Source organism: Lucilia sericata, unplaced genomic scaffold, assembly GCF_015586225.1.
Source record: "Lucilia sericata isolate MDLA Ls3-8-SP2 unplaced genomic scaffold, ASM1558622v1 Contig000442F_arrow, whole genome shotgun sequence".
In the NCBI taxonomy this organism is placed as follows: domain Eukaryota; kingdom Metazoa; phylum Arthropoda; class Insecta; order Diptera; family Calliphoridae; genus Lucilia; species Lucilia sericata.
This window is the reverse complement of record NW_023994457.1, coordinates 56,510-69,405: the sequence shown is the minus strand read 5'-3', so window position 1 is coordinate 69,405 and position 12,896 is coordinate 56,510. Positions and strand designations below refer to the sequence as shown.

The 12,896-nt window shown below is 28.0% G+C and overlaps 1 protein-coding gene across 2 annotated transcripts in view; it reads left to right on the top strand.

Moving 5' to 3' along the window:
• LOC119604904 overlaps positions 1-12,896 on the top strand; it is a 134,868-nt gene that overhangs the window by 83,830 nt on the left and 38,142 nt on the right. The window contains exon 5 of one of the 2 annotated variants that reach the window (XM_037957806.1): positions 8,464-12,405. The exons of the other annotated variant lie outside the window; for it this stretch is intronic. Within the exon in view, the coding sequence (XP_037813734.1) occupies positions 8,464-8,517 (54 nt within the window). The 3' untranslated portion in view covers positions 8,518-12,405. Of the gene's footprint in view, positions 1-8,463; positions 12,406-12,896 lie in introns of those variants that run through there. 2 annotated transcript variants of the gene reach the window in all.

The window sequence follows — 12,896 nt, the reverse complement described above, 5'->3', positions numbered from 1 at the left end:
AGTCTATAGTCTAGTCTATAGTCTAGTCTATAGTATAGTCTCTAGTCTAGTCTATAGTCTAGTCTATAGTCTAGTCTATAGTCTAGTCTATAGTCTAGTCTATAGTCTAGTCTATAGTCTAGTCTATAGTCTAGTCTATAGTCTAGTCTAGTCTTTAATCTAGTCTATAGTCTAGTCTATAGTCTAGTCTATAGTCTAGTCTATAGTCTAGTCTATAGTCTAGTCTATAGTCTAGTCTATAGTCTAGTCTATAGTCTAGTCTATAGTCTAGTCTATAGTCTAGTCTATAGTCTAGTCTATAGTCTAGTCTATAGTCTAGTCTATAGTCTAGTCTATAGTCTAGTCTATAGTCTAGTCTATAGTCTAGTCTATAGTCTAGTCTATAGTCTAGTCTATAGTCTAGTCTATAGTCTAGTCTATAGTCTAGTCTATAGTCTAGTCTATAGTCTAGTCTATAGTCTAGTCTATAGTCTAGTCTATAGTCTAGTCTATGGTCTAGTCTATAGTCTAGTCTAGTCTATAGTCTAGTCTATGGTCTAGTCTATAGTCTAGTCTAGTCTATAGTCTAGTCTATAGTCTAGTCTATAGTCTAGTCTATAGTCTAGTCTATAGTCTAGTCTATAGTCTAGTCTATAGTCTAGTCTATAGTCTAGTCTATCTATAGTCTATAGTCTAGTCTATAGTCTAGTCTATAGTCTAGTCTATAGTCTAGTCTATAGTCTAGTCTATAGTCTAATCTATAGTCTAGTCTATAGTCTAGTCTATAGTCTAGTCTATAGTCTAGTCTATAGTCTAGTCTATAGTCTAGTCTATAGTCTAGTCTATAGTCTAGTCTATAGTCTAGTCTATAGTCTAGTCTATAGTCTAGTCTATAGTCTAGTCTATAGTCTAGTCTATAGTCTAGTCTATAGTCTAGTCTATAGTCTAGTCTATAGTCTAGTCTATAGTCTAGTCTATAGTCTAGTCTATTCTAGTCTATAGTCTTGTCTATAGTCTAGTCTGTAGTCTAGTCTATAGTCTAGTCTATAGTCTAGTCTATAGTCTAGTCTATAGTCTAGTCTATAGTCTAGTCTATAGTCTAGTCTATAGTCTAGTCTATAGTCTAGTCTATAGTCTAGTCTATAGTCTAGTCTATAGTCTAGTCTATAGTCTAGTCTATAGTCTAGTCTATAGTCTAGTCTATAGTCTAGTCTATAGTCTAGTCTATAGTCTAGTCTATAGTCTAGTCTATAGTCTAGTCTATAGTCTAGTCTATAGTCTAGTCTATAGTCTAGTCTATAGTCTAGTCTATAGTCTAGTCTATAGTCTAGTCTATAGTCTAGTCTATACTCTAGTCTATAGTCTAGTCTATAGTCTAGTCTATAGTCTAGTCTATAGTCTAGTCTATAGTCTAGTCTATAGTCTAGTCTATAGTCTAGTCTATAGTCTTGTCTATAGTCTAGTCTGTAGTCTAGTCTATAGTCTAGTCTATAGTCTAGTCTATAGTCTAGTCTATAGTCTAGTCTATAGTCTAGTTTATAGTCTAGTCTATAGTCTAGTCTATAGTCTAGTCTATAGTCTAGTCTATAGTCTAGTCTATAGTCTAGTCTATAGTTGAGTCTATAATCTTGTCTATAGTCTAGCGTGTAGTCTAATCTGTAGTCTATTCTATAGTCTAACCTATAGACTTGTCTGTAGTATCGTATGTATTTTTAACCAATTATTGTTTGGAAAACAAATTTAAAAAAAAAACGTTCAAACTTATTAATTCTTAATCTTCTAAATGGCTCACCTTCCCTTCACTCTAAAGTTTACAATGACTTTTACTTCCATTAATTTGACAATGAGATCAGTAGTTTTTTACAAACCATGCCAGTGTTGGCGGTATCAGTGTGACTTTGTATGACCATTTTTAAAACAACAATAATAACAACAAATGGAAACACCCCTCTTACATCAAAGCAAGAACAATTCAGACTGCAGCTGCAAACGATTTTAATTGTCATTCATTGCAAATGTTAATGAATTTAATGATGATTTTTTTTCATCTGTAATGTTAAATAATTACAAACAAAATGACGTATGTTTTGTTTATTATTTTTTTGTTTATTTTAATTTTATTGGCGTGTGTTTTAAAGCAAACAAACTTCTATTATGCATTAATTTTAAAATGGTAATAGATATGTAAAAAAGTTTAATTTTAAGAAAAAAAGCTTTAAATAAAAGTAAATAAGCAGGACTTAAATTTTATAATGCAATTAATGGATTTTTATTAACATCCGTTTAAACTCAAAAAACAACCTAACAAAACAAAAACAAATTCAAGTTTAAATATTTGGCTATTGTTTTTAATAAATTATAAGCTTTTGTTTTAGAAATAATAAATTTTAGTTCATAAATATTTGATTCAACCCAAAAACTTCACTAAATATTGTAGATTTATGTATTAAATTTTGAAATTTTAATTGTTTTAAATTTATCTATTTTAAATTATAAATTCAACAATTCAAATAAAATGTTACCAGATTCTCTAAGACTAGGTGTGCTATAAGAATAATTTAGCAAAATAATAAACCGGCTTTTTATAAAAAAAAATAAAGCGAAAATGTTTCCATAAAAACGCATTAATTAAAATTAATTATAACTCTTAAAGGAATTTGATTTAAAAAAAAATTGTTGAACTTAAAATGATTTTAATTTATTAACATTTATGCAAAACCTGAAAAACCAATTAAAAAATAATTATTTAGAAGAAAATAAAATAAAAACTTTTTAAAATTAAATAAATCAATTTGGCGAAAAAAGTTAATTTAATATTTAATAATAAATTGTAAACAAATTAAAAGAAGTATTAAAATTTTTGCAAAATATACTAAATAAATTTTTCGCTTTTTTTCTGTTTGCAATTTTATTGTCAAGGTAAAATATATTATAAACCTTAAATACAAGAAAGACAGAGAGAGAGCAGAAAAACTCGCCCCTTTCATAGACCAAAATAAAAGCAAAACAAATATATGCCAACAATTAATTTTTATTGTTTTTGTTGTCTTACATTTAAACACATGGCAACACAACAGCAATTGCAACAACTTTTTTTTCTGCTCCAAAGTATTCAAGGTCATGAAAATGTAAAGCACGAACAAAATCCTTGCTCTAATATCAAGTACTTAAACAAAATAAACACAAAATGCACTCTTTGTATTATAGCAAAATCACACGCACATATACACACAAAAAAGCTTATATGTACTTGTATGCATAGTAATGTTGTTGTTGTTATTATTATACTCTTTAACAGGCATGGAAAATTGAGATGTTGAAATAGTATGTATTTACTTTTACTAACAAAGACTAGTTCATAGACAAGACAGCATATAGACTAGTCATAGGACTAGATCATACATTGATCAATAGACTTATCCCTGGACTAGACCACAGAATAGTCTAAAAAATAACTCATAGACTGGCCAATAGACTTGTGTATTGAATAGTCTATATACTAGTCCATAGAATTGTATATAGACTAATGCATAGAATAGTCTACATACTAGTTCATAGAATAGACTATAGAATAGTCTATAGACTAGTACGTAAAATAGACTATTCACTAGTCCATAAAATAGACTATAGACTAGTCCACAGAATACTCTAAATACCAGTCCATAGAATAGTCCACAGAATAGTCTGAAGACTAGTCCGTAGAACTGTCTATAGACTAGTCCATGGAATAATCTACATACTAGTTCATAGAATAGACTATAGACCAGTCCGTAGAATAGTCTTAATACTAGTCCACAGAATGGTCTATAGACTAGTCCATAGAATAGACTATAGACCAGTCCACAGAATAGCCTGTAGACTAGTCCATTGAATAGTCTATAGAATAGTTCATAGATAGTTCATAGTCTATTGATTAGTCCATAGAATAGTCTGCATACTAGTTCATAGAATAGTATATAGACTAGCCCATAGAATAGTCTATAGACTAGTCCATAGAATAGTATATAGACTAGTCCATAGAATAGTCTACATACTAGTGCAATAGTCTATAGGCTAGTCCATAGAATAGTCTATAGACTAGTCCATAGAATGGTCTATAGACTAGTCCATAGAATAGTCTATTGACTAGTCCATAGAATAGTCTATTGACTAGTCCATAGAATAGTCTACATACTAGTTCATAGAATAGTATATAGACTAGTCCATAGAATAGTCTATAGACTAGTCTATAGAATAGTATATAGACTAGTCCATAGAATATTCTACATACTAGTGCATAGAATAGTCTATAGGCTAGTCCACAGAATATTCCACATACTAGTCCATAGAATAGTCTATAGGCTAGTCCATAGAATAGTCTAGGCTATTCCATAGAATAGTCTATAGACTAGTTCATAGAATAGTCAATAGGCTAGTCCATAGAATAGTCCATAGACTAGTCCATAGATCAGTCCATAGAATAGTCTATAGTCCAATCCATAGAATTCTCTATAGTCTGTAGACCAGTTCATGGAATTTTCTATACACTAGTTCATAGAATCGTCTATAGTCCATATATTAGTCTCTATACTAGTCCATATATCAGTCCATAGACTCCTCCATTAGACTGACCAAAAAACTAGTACATAGACATGTTAAGCGACCAATATTAACCCGTTAATAGTCTAGTCCATGGGAGTCTATAGTTTAGTCTAAATAATTCTATAGACTAGACTTCATAGATTAATTAAAACCTAGAAACTGCAAATTTTCCCATGGAAAAAACTACTAAACTTGCCATCTCTGCTGTTTACTGTTTTATTGCTTTTTGTTTGCGAAAAGTCCTTTAAATGTATTGGTATGCTCGCCCTTTGGTAAACATATGAGAACAACAACAAATATTAAACTCAAATGCTAGTGCTTTATTTCTTTCCACTCTCTTCAAACAAGTCAGTTTGTTTTTCACTCTCTCTTGCTCTCTCAGAGTTGTATTTTTACAAACTACCCCTAAAAGTATGCTTATATGCAGAGAAAGAAAATCAATATTTTCATGTTGCTATAGTTGTTGTTGTTATTTTTGCAACAATAAAGTAGGTGCTGATTTTTAAGGTTTTTTTAAAGAGGTATGCTTGCATTTAGCGTTAAAACTAGGTCGCTTGCTATTTTGCATATCTGAACCTATTGCTGTGTAAAATAGTTAGCAACTGTACTAAATATTTTTGTTGGTTTTGTTTTGTGGTATGCCGGTTACTATAATAAGCGGAAATTCTTTGCTTTGAAAGAGAAAATATTTAAAACTAAAACCGGCTTTACGAAAAGCGCAGGACAAAATAGTAGCAAAAAGTTTTCAAATAAAATGGATTTTATTTTTGTAAACAAAAATAGCATAGAAAATGGAGAAATGCATAAATCTATATTATTGGTTAAATAGTTTTTCCAGTGAAAAAGTATTTTTAGTAATAATGTTTTAAAAAAGGGAAAATTCTAAGAAACGTTTAATGAAAGTCCTAAAAAAAGTATTTTAAATTTTCATTAAAAATAGCTTTTCCTACAAGTTTACTAAAAAAAAAAACGTTTGCAGTTTAAACAATAACATAACACGACATTAAGAAATTAAAATCAATATTAAAAGAAAAACTCAAGGCCAAAAAGACCATTAGCTAAACTCGCCTTAATAAGCAAACATTTCACACAGAAACTTAAGCAACTAAATTAGAATTCTATTACTTTAATTTTTCCTACAAAAGGCCTCTTTTAGAAGAAACATTGTGTTTTTAAGGAGTTACTTCATTTTCTATAATTTTCTTCCTGCCATTTGGTGTTTACTAAGTTGCGTGTTCAAATCAAGCATTTCTTTATTTGTTATCTTAAAGAAATATCTAATTTACATAAATTGTTTTTTATACAAAACACTTTTTTTCTTGGGGCAAACAAAAAAAAACCAATAGAAAATGAAACCTAAAGCTATATTGTATAAAAAAAACACACCTGTCTTTAGTTTGTTGAGAAAAGCTTACCCTTATATTTTATGCTTAACTACAAGAATAATATATGAATTCATTTAAATCAAGGTTATTGCGCCATATTAATATTAAAATTCTTTGTAAGTAAAGCAGTTGCTATTGCTATTTTGCAGTAGCTGCTTTAATTATTTATAGGATTGCTTTAGGTTTATGTTCAAGGTAAATTTTTTTTTTTTTTTGTTAAAAGTGGAATATTATTTTTACAAAATATATTAAAGAATTTTATATTTTTTATATTTTTGTTCAGTGTTTTTCAGTTTCGTAAGAACCATGGCGTATAATTGTTATTATTTGTATTAAGTATTTGAAATCTTAATGGAGGCGCATGATTAATATGTAATTCGTTTACCTAAGGAAAGTGATAACAATCATACGTCCTGTTGGCAATTATCGTTTGGTATTATGTTTTAAATCATAAAAATTTTACTAAAAATGCAGTTTAAATAGAAAATACATACTAGTGGACTTTTCTTAATGACTTTAAGAAAGTATTCAGAAAGGAAACAAGTAAGATTTTATAGTCGAGCATGGCCGACCATATGATACCCTTCACTAGTGATTATGTTACAAATTTTGATTATTTTTTTTTTAAATAAAGTATTTAATTTAATTTTTACCTTAATTCAGGAATATTTTGACAATTTGTTGACAAAAAAGGGATTTCGTAAAAGATGGGTTATATGGAGCCGATATAATGGACCGATTTTAACCATTTTCAATAGGCTTTGTCCTTGGGTCATAAGAAGAGTATGATTCAAGTTTCATCAAATTATCTTGAAAATTGACGGACCTGACGGACGGACATGCTTTAATCGATTCAAAAAGTGATCGATCGGTATACTTTAAGGAGGGTGTAGGTTCAATATTTTTTCCCCACTATAGTGGTAAAGGGTATAAAAAGAAACATCAGACTTATTATACATCAAATGAAAGGAAATAGAGTCTACTTTTAGAAAATATTAACAGAATTTGATTCCTTTAATAAGAATTTAAAACAAAATTTTTTAAAACATTTATAAATTGAAAACTTTAGTCTTTGAAGAGATGTTAAAGTATTATATCAGCAAAAATTATTAAAGCCAAAGTTTGAAATAAGTTATTTTACTTTTAAGAAAGAAAAGTTATACTTTCTATCAGCTACGACCTCTTTCCCAACTTCTTAGCAATATATAGAGTCCGTTACAAAATAAAAGCTCACTTTTTGAGACCAATAACGAATTGAGCCAAATAACAGTCCAGTCCATGTACTAATCAATAGACTTGTCCACAAACTTATCAATAGTCTAATCCAAAGGCTGTCAATAGTAGTCTAGTCCAAATACATGTTCAAATAGTAGTCGAACGTGCAAGGCTTTAAGGCGTGTAAGACAAAACTTACCATTAATTTATTTTTAAATAGTTTTTATTAGGCCGAGCATTATCATGATGGGATATTATACTTTCATGTCTGGTCGCATATTCGGGGGGTCTCTGTGTGAATGCTCACTTCTAGCAAATCAGTTGTATACGGTAAAGATTCGCTGTGATGGTTTGACCATATTTTAGTAGCTTACAGAATGCTTAGAGCCATGGATGTTTAGCTTTGGTGTCGACTCAGCTGATTGAACGATCTTTAGGTTATCGTAATGGATCCATTTAGCATTCAATCAGCATTTTGAACATGATAAGTCTTTCAAGATCTCTTGGTTTCAACTCGTACAGAATCTCCCTTCATTTAGATGAATCCTCCTTCTCGCAAACATGTTCGAATTACTGCTTGAGTAGCTTCCAATGATTCTGCAAGCTCGTGTAGAGCATAAGAACAATCTACACGGGATAATGTTTTTCAACCACTTTGCGACTTATCTCTAGGCTCTTTGTCTTCGATGTCAAAATCACCATTTCTGAACCAAACAACCGTTTCAGTACAGAACCTATTTTCCCTTCATTTAGATGAATCCTCTTTCAGGCAAACATTTTGGAATTGCTGCTTAAGTAACTTCCAAATATCTCTAATCACTTAGTGACTCATTTGCTCGATTTTTGTCTTTCATGTCAAAATCATCACTTCTGAACCAAACAAACCATTTTAGGCACGTTAAAACCCATGGAAAACATTCACCATAGGCATCACTGTACTTTTTTTTGTTCAATTCAATATGTCTGAATATCTGAAATGTATAAATCATTTAAAAATCTGAAATCTTAAAGCTTTTTTTTTTCCAAAAACCAAAAATGATCAAATTAATTAAAATAAAATTAGCTTGTTAAGAGTTCTCAACATATCAACATGATTAAATCTTTATAATATAAAATCATAAAATGATGACTTAATATCAAAAAAAAAAAAAAAAAAAAAAAAACAAATAAATTAATTAAATCTTAAGTATAAGTATTATTTATGTTTATTCTTTTTTTGTTACTTTTTTTCTTAATCATATTAAAAATTTAAATATTAATTAATTTTACTTAATAATTCTTTCTCTTTTCTTTCTCGTTGCAGGTGAGTTCATACACAAAATGTTTAAAAATAAATACAAATTTGAAAAAAAATTAACAAAATGGTGATTTACTCAGGGTGTGATGAAGTAAGTGTACATGATTTTTGAAAAGAAATTTGAAATTAATATTTCAGGCAAATTCTACAAAATAAAAAATAAAAAATTATAAAATTTCTTTAGTTTGTAAGAACCTATATCGTTTTCTTATACACCACCCATTGTGCATTATTATGTTACTTTTTTATGAATTTACGGTAGCTTATTTTATTTAACTAATTGTTAACTGTCAAATAATTGTTGTTTTTAATGAGATTTTAACGAATGTCATTGTTTCTTATTGTGTTTTAGACAAACATAAAAAAATAAATTAAATTCAAATTTATTGAGTTGAAAATAAAACGTAAACAATAACAACAAATAATAAAATTATTTTATTTTGCAACAAATAAAACAAGCAAACAAACAAATATTTTAAACATAGTAGGGGTGTTCACTAAAGAAATTTTCCTTAAAACAAGTTAACATTTTTTGAAACAACTTTTATGATCTTGTTTCATCAAATTATATAGTATTTAGATCTTTAAAGTGAAATTTGAACTAATTTATGCAAGTTTTGTATAAAATTTGTGGAATTTTTGCACAAATTTGCTCAAGTTGTTTATAATTTTAACATTCCTAGATATTAAACCAATTTCTAAGATCCTGATGGGTCATATTATTTAGACTTACTTGATGTAAATGCAAATTGAAAACATTTATGCAACATTTGTTCAAATTTGTGGAATTTTTGCGCAAATTTGAGTATTTCGTTTATAAATTGAATATCTTTAGATGTAAAACCGACTTCTAAGATCATTATAAATCAAATTATTTGGTATTTATAACAATTAATTGTAATTGGAACAAACTTATGCAACTTTTTTTTAAAAATTTGTAGAAATATTGCGCAAATTTGCTCAATTTGTTTATAAATTTAATATCTCTGGATATTAAATCAATTTCTAAGAACCTGATCAATCACATTACTTAGTACTTATAACAATTAATTGCAATTTAAACAAGTTTATAAAACTTTTGTGCAAAATTTGTGGAAGTTTTGCGCAAATTTATATAAAAATTTGATTATTTTAAATATTGAACCAACTTTTTAGATCCTTGTTGATCAAATATTTTTAGTGTTTATTGCAATAAGTTGCAATTTAAACATATATATGCATATTTTCGGCAAATTTGTGCAAGTTTTTTACAAATATGTGCAACTTATACGCAAATATATGCAACTTAGTGCAAATATGTGGATTTCCATTACAAACTCTTAACTTTAACAAATTTATGCAACTTTTTTACAAATTTGTTGAGATTTTGCGCAAATTTGTATAAAAATGTGATATTTTTGGATATTGCAACAACTTTTTAGATCATTGCTGATCAAATTATTTAGTTTTTACATTAACAAGCTGCAATTTTAAAAAATTAATGCATATGTGTGCAACCTTTTTGTAAATATGTGCAACTTTTGGGCAAATATGTGCAACTTTCACACAAATATATGCATCTTGTTTAAAAATTCAATATCTCTGGATATTGAACAAATTTCTATAATTTTCAATTGGTTTGTTTATGCATTTATGCATATTTTGCGCAAACTTGTGCAACTTAAGTGCGAGTTTACAAAATTTTAATTTTACTGAATTTATTCGGCTTTTTTACACATTTTTGGAGCTTTTGCGAATGTTTGTGTTAATTTTTTGCGCACATTTGTGCAACTTTTACTCAAATACGCGCATTTCGTTTGCAAATTCCATATCACTGGATACTAAACTAATTTCCATGATTTCAAAACCAAAAAATTCAGAAATTTGTGCATAAATTTGATATTTTTCGATATTTTTTAAGCAAACTTGTGCAACTTTTGCGCAACTACGAGCAATTCGTTTCTAAATTCAATATCTCTGGATATTAAACAAATTTTCGTGATTTTCGAACCCATTTAATTAACAGACAAACCCCAACTCTTCATTTTTACTGCTACTACTGCTCTGAATAACCTTAATTTTAACACGCTAGCCACACCAGCTTGCTAATATTCATTCTATTAGACAATCTTAACTCTCCCTTGCTGCTTGCTTAAAAGTCTCTAAACATTTGCATTATTTTTTATATTGTTTTAAATTTAATTTTAACAATTTATTATTATTGTTTAATTTGTTGCTCTTGATGAATACACTCATTCATTTTTTTTTTTCAAATATTTATTCATACATTTCTATATGTTTGTATTTATATAAGTACATATTTGATTTGGTTGAACAAAAAAAAAAAGTTTAGCCTTGAAATAGGTTGATTGCATTTTAGCGGTCATTGATACCCAGTCAGACTTCTCGACTATACAATGAAATGAAACTATAAAAAAATATTATAAAGAACAACAACAACAACAAGAACAGCAACAAACAAATACAAAACAAGTCATAAAATATTAGAATGTGTTTAGACAACAACAACAATATTAGCATTTGTTTAATATTTTGTTTTTATAGTTGCGAAATGAAATAAAAATTAGCAACAAAATTTTTTTAAATGAATTGTGACACCTACATATTTTAACTGAAAATAGAAAACCAACACACAAACCTTTAGTTTTTTCCAAAGCTATACCCCTTCCAAATGAATGCAAATTGTTTCTAACAAAAAAACTTACGAAACGCATTTGAAAACAAAATAGTCATAAATTTGAAAAATATATTAGATATAAACACTTGAAGATTTATAACAACTACCGGTTTTCTAAGTAAATAAATTTTTTAGCAATTAAAAAAATATAAAATCTAGCTAAGGTTTTCAATATAGAAAAATTATTTTAAAAACGTCAGCAAAAAAAATAATTAATAATAAAAATTATAAACTTCCTTTAACGGTTTTATGTATGCAAATTTTTCTTTTGAAGTGTGTTTTTAATTGAAAATCACGTTCATATTTATTGCAAAATTAACATATTCTTGTAATATAAAGAAATAAAAAAAGTTCAATACCTTTACTCAAAAATGTATAGAATGATCTGTAATTATCAAATAGCATATTCAAAATGTTAATGTTCACTGAAAAACAAAATTTCTAAAACCCGGAATAAACATTTTCCCCACATTGTCTCCAAAATTTGCAATTTTTTTAAAAGTTTATTCAACTATAGTGCCACCGTTTAATTGATAAAAACAAAAATAAATGTTTTTTCTTCTTTAATTTAAATTGTATAATAATTGAAATCAAAATGTATAATATTTACATAACAACGCACACATTGCATGTCTGAATATAATATGGTATATTTCAAATTCGAATACAAAATTCCAAAAAATAATAACAACAACAAAAAATACACTTGTTTTAATAAGACTGCCAAAGAAGAAGACTTATCATTTGCATTTGAGAATTGTGTGTATTAAAGTAAAAAAATAAATAACGAAAAACATAAAAAGCAATTATTTAGTTGGGGCAATCACAGTTTAGTAAATACAACTAAAATAAAGATAATTTTCAATTAAATTAATTTGCAACTAAACGAGGGAATCGCAACATAGTCCATAGTACTTAGTGTATGGTATAGACTATTATTTAGCCTATAGTCTACACTATAGTTTAGTCTATATTTCAGACTATAACTTAGTCTATAGTCAAGACAATAACTTAATCTATAGTATAGACTATAGTTTTGTTTATATTCCAGACTATAGCTTAGTCTATAATCTAAACTACATAGTTAAGCCTACGGTCTTTACTAGTCTCTAGTTTGGTGTAGACCATATACTAAACTAAAGTTTAATCGACAGAATAGACTATAGTTACGTCTTTACTCTAGCATATAGTTAACTCTATAGCATAGATTACAGTTTGGTCTATAGTCTAGACTATAGTCTAGTCTATAGTCCGGAATACTATTTAGTCTATACTATAGTTTACTCTATAATCTATACTATAGTTTACACTATAGTCTATACTGTAGTTTGCTCTATAGTCGAGACAATAGTTTAGCCTATAGTCTAGACTATAGATAAGTTTATAGTCTAGTCTATAGTTTAGACTATAGTCTAGATTATAGTTTAGTCTAGACGATAGTTTAGTATACAGTCAAGACTATTGCTGAGTATTGTATAGTTTACTTTATAGTCTAGACTATAGACTTTATAGTCTAGACTATAGTTTAGTCTATAGTCTAGACTATAGTTTAGTCCATAGTCTAGACTATAGTTTAGTCTAGACGATAGTTTAGTATACAATCTAGACTATTGTTGAGTATTGTATAGTTTACTTTACTTTACTTTATAGTCTATGTTTATAGTTTAATCTATAGTCTAAATTACAGTTTAGTCTATAGTCTAGACTATAGTTTAGTCTATTGTCTAGACCACAATTTAGTCTATAGTCTAGAATATAGTTT